At 39.5% G+C, this 16266-nt stretch overlaps 1 protein-coding gene and 1 long non-coding RNA gene across 6 annotated transcripts in view; one reads left to right on the forward strand and one right to left on the reverse strand.

The window, feature by feature from the left end:
* Positions 1-1892: 1892 nt before the first annotated feature.
* On the reverse strand, positions 1893-3372 carry LOC120102925 (uncharacterized). Its single transcript, XR_015620352.1, has 2 exons — positions 3139-3372; positions 1893-2179 (listed from the first exon to the last, which is right to left on the reverse strand). It is a non-coding gene; the product is annotated as an uncharacterized LOC120102925 (long non-coding RNA).
* A 234-nt stretch (positions 3373-3606) lies between these two features.
* Positions 3607-16266, forward strand: part of Hook1 (hook microtubule-tethering protein 1) — a 63248-nt gene continuing 50588 nt past the window's right edge. For 4 of the 5 annotated variants that reach the window (XR_015619714.1, XR_015619715.1, XM_087549047.1 and 1 more), the window contains exons 1-2: positions 3651-3922; positions 14359-14444. Coding sequence is in view for 3 of the 5 variants with exons in the window: in XM_087549047.1 (XP_087405173.1) it covers positions 3860-3922; positions 14359-14444 (149 nt within the window). In the remaining 2 variants the exon portion in view is untranslated. 5 annotated transcript variants of the gene reach the window in all.

The following is a 16266-nucleotide window of genomic DNA, read 5'->3' on the forward strand; positions in this document are numbered from 1 at the left end:
AAATCCCCACTGTCCTTTCTTGATTGCACAGCAGGCAACAGTTCCTACCAATGTGAGTAAATGGGTATAATCCTTCCTGTTTAGAGTGAAGGAAAGAACCACATCCTTGATTCCCCCTTTCTGGTCATTAAGTCAATATTCAACTTTGAGTGATAACATCCTTGGCAAGGAAGTCTGTCCCTGTCTTTCCAGACTGTTACCACTTAATATACACATGGATTCGCTTCAAGACTGTCCCTTGGGTAAATCTCAAGAATGGATTGAACAAATGTGAAAAGCTGGTATCTTTCATCAAATGCCTATCACAACTCTGCCAGAGTCTGAGAGCTGTTTTGTCTTGTGCACACCATCCTCTTCGACTGTCCTGTCTCTGATTCACCTCGATCCTGCAGTCTCAATAGATTAGCTCCTCTAGGCATACTATCCTTCTCTGGCAAAGGCTTGGGTACATATTCCAATTTAAGCAACCAGAGAGATGACTTCCCTAAAATTTGAATCTTGAACATAATGACTCCCAGAAAGAGTGAATTAACATTTTACTAATCTCATTTCACCTGGAGTGTCCTAAAAAAATTCCCTCATTCTTTTTGCTGCTGAGATTCAAAGAGCTATCACCCCACCTCACCCCACCCCCTGTTGGATTTTTCAGCTCTTCCTCTGAATTGATGATGAATGTCCCATTTCATTCCAACAACATTAAAAGTATACCTCCTAACACACCATCAGAAATTCCAGAATAATTCCAGAAATGCCAGAAACATAGTGGCATTGTCCTAGTTCACAGTCACTGAAATTGGGATAATGAAATTAACTGACTTGCTGAGAAGCACACAGGCAATAAGAAAAGGAATCAACTCTCCATCGCACAGAAGTTTAGGTGGAGTTTTAAACAGTTCTCTTTGTGGATAGATATGTAGGTGAATGTGCATGTTCTTACAGTTGAGTGCCTACCGTAGTTAGAATTTCTAATAATTTTTAAGTTTATATATTTTATCTGAGAATAAGTTCACTGTATGAAACTTATGTCAAGTAAAAGGATGTTAACACTCACCCACTATTCTAGCACCTGGCCATGCCAAAGCATCACTATTAACATTTTGATCTCCTTTCTTTAGACTTTTCTTTTTCTACTCCCACCTCTCCCACCTCTCTCTCTCACCCCTACCCCCTCTCATATGGATACATGCATAAGCAATACAGGAACATTTAAGGATTTTGTACTCAATGAGACCCTTGTTTTATGTTCAGATTCAATCATCATATTTTCTTTGAATAATTATAGTTCAAAATGTATTAACAGAATGATATATGATGCCTGTTTAGAATGTTGATAAGTATCACTGTAATCTCATTATTTTCTTAGAATCGATTCTGAAACTGAAACTATAGCTTTGAAAATTTCATCATCTTTTGCAATATTACATTGTTTTCAGCAAGATTATGCAACTCCACACTAAGAGTATAAAAAGCATACAAGTATCATTTTAAAATTAGATTTAGTCAACTGTACAAACTTAGACATTAACTTAAAAAATTAATGCCAAGTTGGTAGCTTGAAATACTAACTCATGCTGGAATAGGTGTTTCTTCTATTGTTCCATCATTACAAACTACTACCAGCTAACTACGGAAAGATAAAAAGACATAGAACATAATAATTTCAAATAAACATAATAGCTTAATATCTACATATTAAAATATTTAAGATTTTATGGTTATTTTATCTAAAATTATACTTAATATAAATTAGTTATAATAAATCATTCATTATGAACTTTTCTCTGTTAAATATTCTCCAGTTATTTTTAATTAGATATGACTTTTCTATAATATTCTTGCTTATTAGACTAGTAATTAACTATTACTTGTCACTGATCAATGTTGGACATATAATTGATCAATACTTGTAATTGATTTGTAATATGTCACTTCAGTCTGTGACTGAATTTGTGATGATTTGACAAATGGAATTATGGAATTATTCCAAAAATGGAATTATGGGTTTAGATGGTATGGCTATTTTAAAGTTCCTTGGAAGTGGAGAGATGGCACAAAGTTAAGAGTAGTTGCTGTTCTTGCACAGGACCAGAGTTCTGTTCCTAGCCCTTCAGCAGGCTACACAAAACTGCCTATCAGCTCCGAGAGAGATTTGATGCCCTCTTCTGGTCTTCAAGGTAACCTGCACACATGTTGCAGACACACAGGAATAAAAATAAAAATCTTTAAACTTTCCAAATAAATATATCAAAATTTCCTTGAATTTTTGCTTTAGATTTATATTTGTTTCACATGTATCACAATTAGTCTTTTTTTTTTTTTTTGCTCTTTTTCAGTAGTGTTTTTCTAACTTTTCAAATTGGAAATAATTTAAATTTTAGTAGGCCACTTCTCTGGGTCTCTGATATATGTTATCATGTGCTTTAACGTATGTATGTTTATAGCAATTCAAATTGCAAAGTTTACAATTACAATTTACATTATTTTCACAATGGGTGCTTATCTTTTAGCTAGAGTGCTTTTTAGAAATGTAGAGGCTGGGGTCTCTAACATAAGATAACACTGAAAGCAACACTGAGGTTGGGAGAGACTCACAATACCAATTCTTCAATTCTTAAGGCCTGTAGTTTTCATGAAGTTATATTACTGTTTATAGTGTCCAGAATATTAAGCAACTCTTGACACTTTACCAAAATTCTAAGATAGCGTCAAAGGAGTCAGCAAATGCCCTCACTGTATCTTTAAAGTGGACTTATTTATAAGGGGGTTATAATTTATTGTCCAAAAGTTTAACTTAATGTCTAAATATAAAAATCAGAGATTTAAATGTACCAGCTGCTTCTTAATACAGAGTATGAATTGACGAACTCATGGAAGAGTGAAGCATTGATAACCAAGAGTTAGAGTAAGAATATTGTAGCCCCTTCCAAGACAGACAGAATCCATCATGTTGGCTTGCCACCCTCCAGATCTTTTGCACCACCAACAGCCTCAGTGGACATACACTTTTTTTTTTTTTTGAACATTTATAGAGGGGGTAAGGGTTCCCAGATACAACCTATGCTTTTTGAATACTATTTAATTTTGCTATCTAAAAACGGCCTTCCCTTTGGCCCCATTTAAAATGAAATCAGTCACAACCTGTGATTCTGTGAGGGCTTCTTTGACTTAGGCAGCAGGGAGGTTTGGTATTCCTTAGGAAACACGTTTCTTGGTCCTGTGGTTCCTCTTCCTTTGGGTGTTTCAATTCCTGAGCACTCTCGTGGGGAATGAGAAGACGCTGGCAGCTGGACGTTGGGTCTGTACAGGTGCTAACCAGAAGAGGAGGAAGGCTGCCCTCTGAGCCACCCACTACCACTACCCTTTGGCCACTCCACTTCGCGCAGGCGCGCCCTCCCCCACCCCGCCCCGCCCCGCCCCGCCCTTATTGCACCTGCCAGGTCATAAACCTCCGCCCACCCACACCCGCTTCTCCTGGCGGTCCGGCTTTACCCCTCCTTGATTGGCCAAGAGTCCCTGGAGTGCGTCCAATCAGCAGCCCTCCTGTGCGAACTATTCCCGCTCCTCCCGCCCTTCCAGTCTCGCTGGCGTCCAGCTTCTTTGTGACTGGTGCTCGCAGAGGTCACTCAGCTTGCGGTGTGCGATCGGCGGGCGGGGCTGGCTCAGGTGCCGCGGCGCGGGACGGACGCGGTGGGCCAGGGGGCGGTCGCGCCGCGACGTTTGCGGCGTGAGGCTTCGCGCGTGAACGGCGCGGGCGCCGGGCCTGGCCGCCGAGCTCCAGTGGCGGGCGCGGAGGTCGTTGACGCGGGCTCGGGTGGAGGCGCGTCCGTCGCTGTGAGCGCGGCGTCGAGGTTCTCGGACCATGGAGGACCCGCAGCCGCTGCCACAGCCTGAGCTGCCGCTGTGTGACAGCCTCATCATCTGGGTGAGTGTGGTTCCATGCTTGCCGGCGAGGCCACGAGCGGGGCGAGCGGGGCGAGCGGGGCGAGTAGAGCACGGAACCTCCGGCTGCCACGTACACCTACTCCGCAGCCTTTGCGTCCCAGACTCTGGCTCTCCACGCAGCTACACAGCTCTACCTTTCACAGGTGGCCAGGAGGCGCTGGCAGCCTCGGTTCCCAGAATGCTGTCCATTTGGGCCCACACAGCACCCATGGTGGTGTAGTCACAGCTTTGGAGAGACGGCCAAGCTGCCTTTGACGTGGGAGCTTTTTTTTCTTCTTCTTCTTCTTCTTCTTCTCTTCTTCTCCTTGTCTTCTTAATACCTTTCCTTGTTTAAAGTAAAAAAAAAATGCCATTTTTTGGTTTTTGTTTTGTTTGTTTACGCTTGATCCATGTGCAGGATTTATTAGCTCAATTGGCTCTGAAGATTTTATCAGTATTCCGGTGAGCAAAATGGTTTCTAACCTGTTGAAATTGCCTTGATATGACAGAACTGTCATCCAGGTGTGATTCCTAACCTTTTGTTGTGCTAGGATAATTGACGCCCTACAAATGGGTGTTGATCTCTCGGATCGCTCAACCCAGTTGTATAATTGTGTGGAGAGCAGTCTGTCTGATTGGAATGTAAGTAGACTGGATCAGGAGGATTACATCCTCCAAGAGATTGCCATCTTCTAATTCGAGTACATCCAGAGGACAAATAGGAAAGATCTCTCTGAGTGTATGAAATTTGTATTGCACTTTAGACTCTAATAACATGTTTTAAGTAGAGTGCCAGTAGCTAGGATTTCAGGGTTAAAGATTTAACTCATTGTGGATCTGCATGTTTATTTAAATTACTATTTAGGTTTAGATATTCTATTTAAGATTGTCGGGGAAGAAGGCAGTATTACTTTTAATGATCTGCTTTGTTTAAAAACAAATGTCTAATCATAGGGTGTGTTCAGGTCTCCAATTTTGTGCTCTGATCATCTGACTGAAGTAGTAAACTGGATTCTTTATGATGTCACTGACTTCCCTGTGAAGTCACACCAAAGACAAGATTTTCTTAAACTGTACAGCAATATTTCCAAATGTTATGACCCTATCCTTTCTTAAAGTAGTTTAACTTCCTACTTTGTGCTAGGCTCTCAGGAATTACTTTAACTAGCAGAAATGTGTATCATTACAATGGAAGGCAAAGTTCCCCAAGGTCTGAAAAAAAGAAGGAGGGGGGATGAGGGAGAGGAAGAAGAGGAAGAGGAGGAAGAAGAGGAAGAAGAGGAGAGGAAGAGGAAGAAGAGGAGGAAGAGGAGGAAGAGGAAGAAGAAGAAGAGGAGGAGGAGGAGGAAGAGGAGGAGGAGGAGGAGGAGGAGGAGGAGGAGGAAGAAGAAGAAGAAGAAGAAGAAGAAGAAGAAGAAGAAGAAGAAGAAGAAGAAGAAGAAGCAGCAGAAGCAGCAGAAGCAGCAGCAGCAACAACAACCACAAGAACCCCCACCAGATAAGGATTTATAGACAACAGAGGTGGTTGGTTAGCTGTTGCTGTTAGCCTGCAGTCCTCTCCCAGGTTGCTGTACACTGGAGAAAATTGAATGGCTGAGAAACAGTTACTGCTTACAATCATGCTGTTCTCCCTGACACTGCCCAGCTTGGTGAAAGCGAATGACCTGGTAGTTGTAGTTCTTTTTAAGAAGCGTCACAGTCTGCTTGCCTCTTCTTGGAACTGAATCATGACTTTCAGGCCCAATATCACCTCCTTCTCTTTGGGTCTTCCTTTAAACTCTGTTCTTCTAGAGCATTGTTCTGTCATTTATTTATTGATTTTTTTTTTTTTTGCTGTTCTAACCCTGTTGAACCTTGATTCCCCCCCCCCACCGAAATAAGGGGTCTCTGCATGTACCGTACCAATGGAGCTGTATCCTCACCTCCTTTTTACTTAGCCTTGAATTCAGGCTGGCTGACAGGCCTTGAGCTTGTGAGACTTCTTATACCTCCCAAGCACTTAGGATTACAGGCTTGTGACAACAGGCATGCTCTTTACAGCATCTTTCAATTAGCCATTTCCTTCATATGCTCACACTTAACTTTTTACTGTTTTAAAAAGAATTGAGGCACCACTGTAGCTACTCCATGCTGTGGAGTTTTCTCTTTCCCAGTAAAGGTGCAAACTCCCTCATCTTTATACTTCTCATTTCCTTTCTCTGCTCAGCCTATTACATTTGAATTTCTTTACTTTAAAAAAAAATTATTTTATCTACGTACATTCCAAATGTTGCCCCTTTTCCTGATCCCCTCTCCCAGAATTCTTCACCCCATCTCCTCCACCTTGCTTTTCAGAGGGTGCTCACCCCCACCCCTCCCCCTTCTTCCCCCCAGCAACCCTCATCTTCCCCATCCTTGCAAATCCCCCTTCCCCGATGCATCAAGTCTCTACAGGATTAGACACATCCTCTCCCACTGAGGGCTGACAAAGCAGTCCTCTGCTACGTATGTGCTGGGGGAATTGGACCAGCCCATGTATGCTCTTTGGTTGGTGGCTTAGACGCTGGGAGCTCCAGGGGGATTGGGGTGGTTGATACTGTTTGTCTTCCTATTGGGTTGCCATCAGTTTCAGCTCTTTCAATCCTTCCCCTAACTCTTCCATAGAAGTCCCCAACCTCTGTCCAATGGTTGGCTGTAACTATCTGCATCTGTCTCAGTCAGCTGCTGGTAGAGCCTCAGAGGACAGCCATGCTAGGCTCCTGTATGCAAGTACAACACGGCATCAGTAATAGTGTCAGGGTTTGGTGCCTCTACTTGGGATGTATCTTAAGTGTTCACAGGTCACTGGATGACCCTTCCTTCAGCCTCTGCTCCACTTTTGTCCCTGTATTTCCTTTAGACAGGGTTGAAACATTTAAAGATGGGAATATGGCCCCATCCAGCCACTGGGGGCCCTGTCTATCTACTGGAGGTGGTCTCTTCCAGTTCTATCTCCTCACTGTTGGGTATTTCAGCTGAGGTCATCCCTATTGAATCCTGGGAGCCCCTCACATTCCAGGTCTCTGGGAATTTCTAGAGGTTCTCTCCCCTCTACTCCCTGCCGTTACATATTTCCATTCATTCTCCTGGCCCTTAACGGCTTTTCTCTTGTCTATCCCCATACCTGATCCTGCTCGCTTTTCTCCTCCCTCTCTCATCCAGGTCCCTCCATCCCTCCCTCCGCCTCCTGCGATTATTTTGTTCCCCCTTCTAAGTGGGATTGAAGCATCCTCATTTGGGTCTTCTTTTTCTTAAACTTGCTATGTTTTTTTAGTTGTACTATGAGTATTCTGTACTTTTTGGCTAATATCTGTTTATCAGTGAGTATATACTATGCATGTCCTTTTTGGTCTGGGTTACCTAGCTCAGGATGATATTTTCTAGTTCCATCCATTTGCCTGCAAAATTCATAGTGTCCTCATTTTTAATAGCTGACTAGTATTCCATTGTGTAAATGAACATTTTCTGTATCCATTCTTCAGTTGATGGACATCTGCATTGTTTCCAGCTTCTGGTTGCTACAAATAAGGCTGCTATGAACATAGTGGAGCCCGTGTTCTTGTAGTATGGTATCTATGCACAGGAGTGGTATAGCTGGGACTTCAGGTAGAACTATTTCCAATTTTCTGAGGAACTACCCGAGCGATTTCAAGAGTAGCAGTTTGTAATCCCACCAGCAGTGGAGGAGTGTTCCTCTTTCTCCACATCCTTTCCAACATGTGCTATCACTTGGGCTTTTGATCTTAGCCATTCTGACTGGTGTGAGGTGGAATCTCAGGGTCCTTTTTAATTTGCATTTCCCTGATGACTAAGGATGTTGAACATTTCTTTAAGTGCTTCTTGGCCATTCAGGATTCCTCTGTTGAGAATTCTCTATTCTGTGCCTCAATTTTTAATTATGTTATTTGGTATTTTGGAGTCTAACTTCTCAAGTTCTTTATATAATGTACACATTTGTCCTCTATTAGATGTAGGGTTAGTGAAGATTTTTTTTCCAATCTGTAGGTTGCCGTTTTGTCCAGTCGATAGTGTCCTTTGCCTTACAGGTGTTTGGTTTCATGAGGTCCCATTTGTCAATTTGTCAGTCTTAGGCCTGAGGCATTGGTTTTCTGTTCAGGAAAATTTCCCCTGTGCCAATTTGTTTGAGGCTATTTCTCACTTTCTTTTCTATTAGATTCAGTATATCTGGTTTTATTTTGAGGTCCTTGATCCACTTGGACTTGAACTTTGTACTAGATGATAAATATGAATCACTATGCATTCTTCTGAATGCAGACTGCCAGGTAGATCAGCACCATTTATTGAAGATGCTTACTTTTTTCCACTGTATGGTTTTGGCTTCTTTGTCAAAGATTAAGTGGCCATAGGTGTGTGGGTTATTTCTGGGTCTTCAGTTCTATTTCATTGTCTGTCTCTGTACCAATACCCTTTGGTTTTTATCACTATTACTCACTAGTACAGCGTGAGGTCAGGAATGGTGATTCCCCAGAAGTTTTTATTGTCAAGAATTGTTTTTGCTATCTCTGGGTTTTGGTTTTCCATATGAAATTAAGAATTGCTCTTTCAGTGTTTTTGAAGAATTGTGTTGGAATTTTGTTGAGGATTGCATTGAATCTGTAGATTGCTTTAGGTAAAATGGACATTTTTACAAAGTAAATCCTACTGATACATGAGTATGAGAGATCTTTCCATCTTCTGAGGTCTTCTTCAATTTCTTTCTTCAGATACTTGAATTTCTTGTGATAACCGATCTTTCACTTGCTTGGTTAGAGTCACACCAAGATATTTTATATTATTTGTGACAATTGTAAAGGTTGTTGTTTGCCTAGTTTCTTTTTCAGCCTGTTTATTCTTTTTGTAGAGGAAGGCTACTGATTTGTTTGAGTTAATTTTATATCCAGTCACTTTGCTGAAGTTGTTTATCAGGTTTAGGAGTTCTCTGGTGGAAATTTTGGTGTCATTTAAGTATACTATCATATCATCATCAAATAGTGATATTTTGACTTCTTCCTTTCCAATTCGTATCCGTTTGACCTCCTTTTGTTGTCTAATTACTCTAGCTAGACCTTCAAGTACTATATTGAATAGATACGGAGAGAGTGGGCAGCCTTGTCTAGTCCCTGATTTTAGTGGGATTGCTTCAAGTTTCTCTCCATTTTGTTTGATGTTGGCTACTGATTTTCTGTATATTGCTTTTACTATGTTTAGGTATGGGCCTTGAATTCCTGATCTTTCCAAGACTTTTAACAAGAAGCAGTTTTGTATTATGTCAAAGGCTTTTTCAGCTTCTAATGAGATGATCATGTGGTTTTTATCTTTGAGTTTGTTTATATAGTGAATTACGTTGATGGATTTCAGTATATTGAACCATCCCTGCATCCCTATTGAACCATTCCTGTATCCTTCAGAAGAGGCCTACTTGATCATGGTAAATGATGGTTTTAGTGTGTTCTTGTATTTGTTTTTTGAGAATTTTATTGAACATTTTTTACATCAATATTCATAAGGGAAATTGGTCTAAAGTTTCTTTCTTTGTTGGGTCTTTGTGTGGTTTAGGTATCAGAATAACAGTGGCTTGATAGAATAAATTGGGTAGTATTCCTTCTGTTTCAATTTTGTTGGAATAGTTTGAGGAGTATTGGTATTCAACGTCTGGTAGAATTCTGCACTAAAACCACCTGGCCCTGTGCTTATTTGGATGCTATCTTTGTGCCCACTGGCTAAGGGTTTATCTATCTTGTTGGTTTTCTCAAAGAACCAGCTCCTGGTTTTGTTGATTCTTTGTATCATTCTTTTTGTTTCTAACTGGTCGAATCCACCCTGAGTTTGACTGTTTCCTGCTATCTACTCCTCTTAGGTGTGTTTGCTGCTTTTCTTTCCCCCTAGAGCTTTCAGGTGTGCTATAAAGTTGCTAGTATAGGATTTCTTGAATTTCTTTTTGAGGACACTTAGTGCTATAAATTTTCCTCTTAAGACTGCTTTCATTGTATCCTATAAATTTGGAAATGTTGTGCCTTCATTTTCATTGAATTCTAGAAAGGTTTTAATTTCTTTCCTAATTTCTTTCTTTATTTCTACTTTGACCAAGTTATCATTAAAGAGCTGTTCAGTTTCCATAAGTATGTGGGCTTTCTGTTGTTTTTGTTGTTATTGGAATCAGGCCTTAGTCTGTGGTCATCTGATAGAATCCCTGGGATTTTTCAATCTTCTTTTATCTGTTGAGGCTTGTTTTGTGTCTGATTATATGATCAGCTTTGAGGAAGGTACCTTGAGGTGCTGAGAAGATAGTATATTCTTTTGTTTTAGGGTGAAATGTTCTATAAATATCTTTTAAATCCATTTGGTTCATAACTTCTGTTAGTTTCACAGTGTCTCTGTTTAGTTTCTGTTTCAATGACCTGTCAATTGGTGAGAGTTGGTTATTGAAGTTCCCACTATTATTGTGTGAGGTTCAATGTGAGATTTTAAAAGTTTCTTTTATGAATGTAGGTGCCCTTGTATTTAGAGCATAGATGCTCAGAATTGAGACTGCATGTTGGTGGATTTTCCTTTAATGAGTTTGAAGTGTTCTTCCCTTCCTCTTTTAATTACTTAAGTTTATTTAATTGGATATTAGAATGGCAACTTCAACTTGTTTCTTGGGACTGTTGGCTTGGAAAACTTTTTTCCTCCACTCTTAGGGTTTGTATGATAGCTGTTCAAGATCATCTGACTTTGAGCATCTGAGAAGTCTGGTGTAATTTTGATATGTCTGCATATATACATATACATATATACATATACATACACACACACACACACCCCTCATTTCCTGACCTTTTCCCCTTACCACTTTTAATATTCTTTCTTTGTTCTGTACATTTAGTGTTTTTCTTACATGGTGGGAGGATTTTCTTTTTCTGGCCCAATCTATTTGGTGTTCTATAGGCTTATTGTATGTTTATTGCCATTGCTTTCTTTAGGTTACTGAAGTTTTCTTCTACAATTTTGTTGAAGATGTTTTCTGGCCTTTTGAACTTGGAATCTTCATCTTTCTATTTCTGTTATTCTTAGGTTTTCCCTTCCATTGTGTCTCAAATTTCCTGCATGTTTTGAGTTAGGAATGTTTTACCTATTGTATTTTCTTTGACTGCTGTGTTGATATCTTTTATGATATCTTCCTCACCTGAGATTCTCACTTCCGTGTCTTGGATTCTGTTGGTAATGCTTGCATTTGTGGTTCCTGATCCCTTTTCTAGGTTGTCCTTCTCCAGTGTTGCCTCCACTCATGATTTCTTTGTTGTTTCTCTTTCCAGTTTTAGGTCTTGGATCATTTTGTTCAATTCCTTCACTTGTTTGATTGTATTCTGTTTTTTTCTAAAGGATATATTTGTTTCTTTTTTAAGGGCTTCTACATGTTTGCCTGAGTTTTCCTCTATTTACTCTCCTTAAAGGTCTCTATCAACTTCATGAGATGGGATTTTGGGTTAGAATCTTGCTCTTAAGGTGAGTTAGGGTATCTGGTGCTTTCTGTATTCATTCCTCTGTTGAAGGACACCTGGGTTCTTTCCAGATTCTGGCTATTATAAATAAAGCTGCTATGAACATAGTGGAACATGTGTTTCAATAAATGGTGTTGGTTCAACTGGCGGTCAGCATATAGAAGAATGCAAATTGACCCATTCTTATCTCCTTGTACAAAGCTCAAGTCCAAGTAGATAAAGGACCTCCACATCAAACCAGATACACTGAAACTAGTAGAAGAGAAAGTGGGGAATAGCCTGGAACACATAGGCACAGGGGAAAGTTTCCTGGTCAGAACACTAATGACTTATTCTCTAAGATCAAGAACCAACAAATGGGACCTCATAAAATTGCAAAGCTTCTGTAAGGCAAAGAACACTGTCAATAGGACAAAAGGGCAACCAACAGATTGGGAAAAGATCTTTACCAATCCTACAACAGATAGAGAGCTAATATCTAATATATACTGGAGACTTTTTATGTTCTCTTCCCTCTACCTATAAATACTCTTTTAGCTCATCGATTGTGGAGATGGAACAACTTGAGGGAGCATCTTCTCCATGTGAGTTCCAGGAATTGAACTCATGGCAAATTTGGTAGCAGGTGCTAATTTTTTCCCTGTTGAGCCATTTCACTGACTCCTATCAGGATTGTTGTGCCTAATATTCTGAGGTTGATCTTTTAAAGCTACTAATCATACCTATTTTATAAAATATTGATGAAAAACTTTTAAGGAATGCATGCAAAGTTAACATGTATATAGAAAATGTGGGCACATGGTAGCTACAGTGTTGTCCTTTTAAAGGTACCCTCTTGTACTGAAGTCTCTTTCTTCTCCACCCAGTTGCAAAAATTCTTGTTTCATATCTCATGCAATCCATGTTGCCATGTGTCTTCATGCTGCCCATAGTTTATAAACAGGATGGTTGCTTATAAGCCATATAAGCACATAAGCTGTTCTGTATCTCTATTGGGTCTCTCTCTTCCTTACTGTAACTCCTTAGTGATTCTTAGATGCATAAAAACCACTGGATTTAATGTGCTGGAGATTTGAATTTGTATTTTCATGGTTCGTGAAAACTTAGCTTGTCTAGATTGTGCTAGTAGCCATTGAACACATAACATTAACCACATAGCAGACACTGGTCACACGTTCCCTCCTTTTTTTAATTCTCCCAACCATCTTCCGTGGTAGAAACTTTTCCGGTTGTTTCTGATTACATAGTTTTCTTTTCTAAGGATATTATATAGTCCACGCTATAGTCCAAGTCCTTTAACATCCTAACTCCTGCCTGCCTCTTCACTTGCCTTGGTTGACAGTCTTTTCTCATCCACCTTAGTACTGACAATCCAATAATACCGAAATGTATGCTCTTAAAAATGCTATCTTTTCTCTTGTATCTGTGTGATAAAATACTCACACATCCTGATGCTTCCTTCCTCTGGCCCTTGATTTCAAAGCTTTGCTGTTTAACCCTCATGACCTCCCATCTAGGAACCTTCTAGAAGGCTTTCCTAAATTATAAATTTTAATATATTTATTGACTTTTCTTTCAAAAATATTTTATGTATACTGTTATTGTGAAATGATTATGTTGTCTCAATGTGACATGCCATTTTCTCCTTTTCTTAATTTTAATGATAACTACTTTGAGAGAGAATCTGGTGCATTTCCCCTTGTAATCCTGTCAAATCTCAAAATGAACAGAATCATAGTGACTTATTCTGGAAGAAACTATAGAAGTTTAATAGTTAATAGTTCTATAGTTAACTATAGAATTTTAATAGTTAAATGGCAAACTTGAGGAGAATAAGTGAATAGTGAAGGGGATGAATGTTTATGAAAATGAATTCATAATACATTTTAGTATGGGTAGAGATTAGATTTCTGTTAATTTATATGACCCATTTTAGTTTTTACTTTGCTTAATAAATTTTTTCCTATTTTGGATTTGATATTATGAAAAAGATGTCAGGGCCTGGTGAGATGACTCAGCCATTAAGAGCACTGACTACTCTTCCAGAGGTCCTGAGTTCAATTCCCATCAACTACATGGTGGCTCACAACCATCTGTAATGGGATCTGATGCCTCTTCTGGTGTGTCTGAAGACAGCTACAGTGAACTCATATATATATAAAATAAAGAAATTTAAAAAAAGAAAAAGATGTCACTATTCTACATCTTTCTTAAAGTATATATGAACATTTAAAAATTGCATTAATTTTCTTATTTGTTGATTATATTTGCATAATTATTTGCACATGTGATATGGCTGGAGAATGGATGTCAGAGAACAACTTGCAGGAATTGGTTCTCCCCACCTACCAATGTGTGTTCTAGAGATTGAACACAGGGCACCACATTTAGCAGCAAGAACTTTACCCACTGAGCCATCTTGTCAGCTTCATGAACACCTTTATAATCAAGATTTGAAATGTTAGCAGTAGCTGAAGCCATCCTAGATTGAAGCAACTCAGCCGTTTGTGCTCTGGGGATGACTGTTGGCTAGTTCCTGTTTCCTTTGGAGCTCATTCATTAAGTATAAGTAGTTTTAGACCTAGCACTTCTATTCTAGCTTTTAGTGTCTAATCAAGCAACTTCGCTGAAATTTTAACTTAGATGTGCTCAGGTATCTCAAAGTTCTTTCTCTGATGTTCTCCTTATAATAGATATGTCTGAGTTTGTATTATTTAGAAGTACTGAATAATTTCATACAATATCATTACTGTGTTTCACTATATTAGGCTTGATTTTATGTAATAATGTGTTTATTTCTATACAGAATTTACACAGCCATAGAAAAATAGTTTTGCATCTGTAGTTAAACAAAATAAAATCAATTTTGTTGCTTTCTATTTATTCTGTATTGTAAGAATAGTGTAACAATAAGTTGATTTGTTTTGTGTCATTTTAGCTGCAGACATTTAAGACTGCCTCACCCTGTCAAGATGTCAAACAGCTGACTAATGGAGTGACCATGGCACAAGTTCTTCATCAAATGTGAGTAATGACCAAAGTATTCCTCATTACAGTGTGAATCCAGTAACAGCTAGAACACTTATATAAAGGTGATTGAAATTTCATTTTATCCAATGGACATAGGCATTTGGTACCAAGTCATCCTTTCACCTAGGGAACAAGAACAGTTTACTATGTTAGGATTTCTTGTTTATAAAGATTCATTTAAACCAAACAATTGATAAAAATTCATGTACCATTCTAGAGGAAAAGGCTAAATGAATGATAATACTTACCTGCATTTCTTACTGATGTGCATTTTCCTCTTTATATGGAGATTCTTAGAGACTTGGGTATATGAGTGTATACTAAACATTAAAAATTTTGAGTTCAGAATTGGCCATTTGTGCTATTGAGGGTACACTACAATCCAAGTCCCTGGACTATGGTAGGCAAATATATTTTTTTCCTTTTCTCCATTTTTATTAACTTGGGTATTTCTTATTTACATTTCAATTGTTATTCCCTTTCCCAGTTTCTGGGCCAACATCTCCCCTTCTACATGGGTGTTCCCCTCCCCATCCTCCCTCCATTACCTCCCTCCCTCCAACAATCATGTTCACTGCTGGTTCAGTCTTGGCAGGACCCAGGGCTTCCCCTTCCACTGGTACTCTTACTAGGCTATTCATTGCTACCTATGTGGTTGGAGCCCAGGGTCAGTCCATGTATAGTCTTTGGGTAGTGACTTAGTCCCTGGAAGCTCTGGTTGCCTGGAATTGTTGTACATATGGGGTCTCGAGCCCCTTCAAGCTCTTCCAGTTCTTTCTCTGATTCCTTCAACGGGGGTCCTATTCTCAGTTCAGTGGTTTGCTGCTGGCATTTGCCATGTATTTGCTGTATTCTGGCTGTGTCTCACAGGAGAGATCTACATCCGGTTCCTGTCAGCCTGCACTTCTTTGCTTCATCCATATTATCTACTTTGGTGGCTTTATTTGTATGGGCCACATGTGGGGCAGGCTCTGAATGGGTTTTCCTTCTGCCTCTGTTCTACACTTTGCCTCTCTATTCCCTCCCAAGGGCTTTCTTGTTCCCCTTTTAAAGAAGAAGTGAAGCATTCACAATTTGGTCATCCTTCTTGAGTTTCACTTGTTCTATGCATCTAGGGAAATTCGAGCACTTGGGGTAATATCCACTTATCAATGAGTGCATACCATGTGTGTGTTTCTGTGATTGGGTTACCTCACTCACGATGATATTTTCCAGTTCCATTCATTTGCCTATGAATTTAGTAAAGTCATTGTTTTTGATAGCTGAGTAGTATTCCATTGTGTAGATGTACCACATTTTCTGTATCCATTCCTCTGTTGAAGGGAATCTGGGTTCTTTCCAGCTTCTGGCTATTATGAATAAGGCTGCTATGAACGTAGTGGAGCACGTCTTTTTTATATGTTGGGGCATCTTTTGGGTATATGCCCAAGAGAGGTATAGCTGGGTCCTCAGGTAGTACTATGTCCAATTTTCTGAGGAACCTCCAGACTGATTTCCAGACTGGTTGTACCAGTCTGCAATCCCACCAACAATGGAGGAGTGTTCCTCTTTCTCCACATCCTTGCCCGAATGTGCTGTCACCTGAGTTTTTGATCTTAGCCATTCTCACTGGTGTGAGGTGAAATCTCAGGGTTGTTTTGATTTGCATTTCCCTTATGACTAAAGATGTTGAACATTTCTTTAGGTGTTTCTCAGCTATTAGGCATTCTTCAGCTGTGAATTCCTTGTTTAGCTGTGAACCCCATTTTTAATAGGGTTATTTGTCTTCCTGCAGTCTAACTTCTTGAGTTCTTTGTATATTTCGGATATAAGCCCT

The sequence above is a fragment of the Rattus norvegicus genome, chromosome 5, assembly GCF_021556685.1.
Source record: "Rattus norvegicus strain SHRSP/BbbUtx chromosome 5, alternate assembly SHRSP_T2T, whole genome shotgun sequence".
Classification (NCBI taxonomy): Eukaryota; Metazoa; Chordata; class Mammalia; order Rodentia; family Muridae; genus Rattus; species Rattus norvegicus.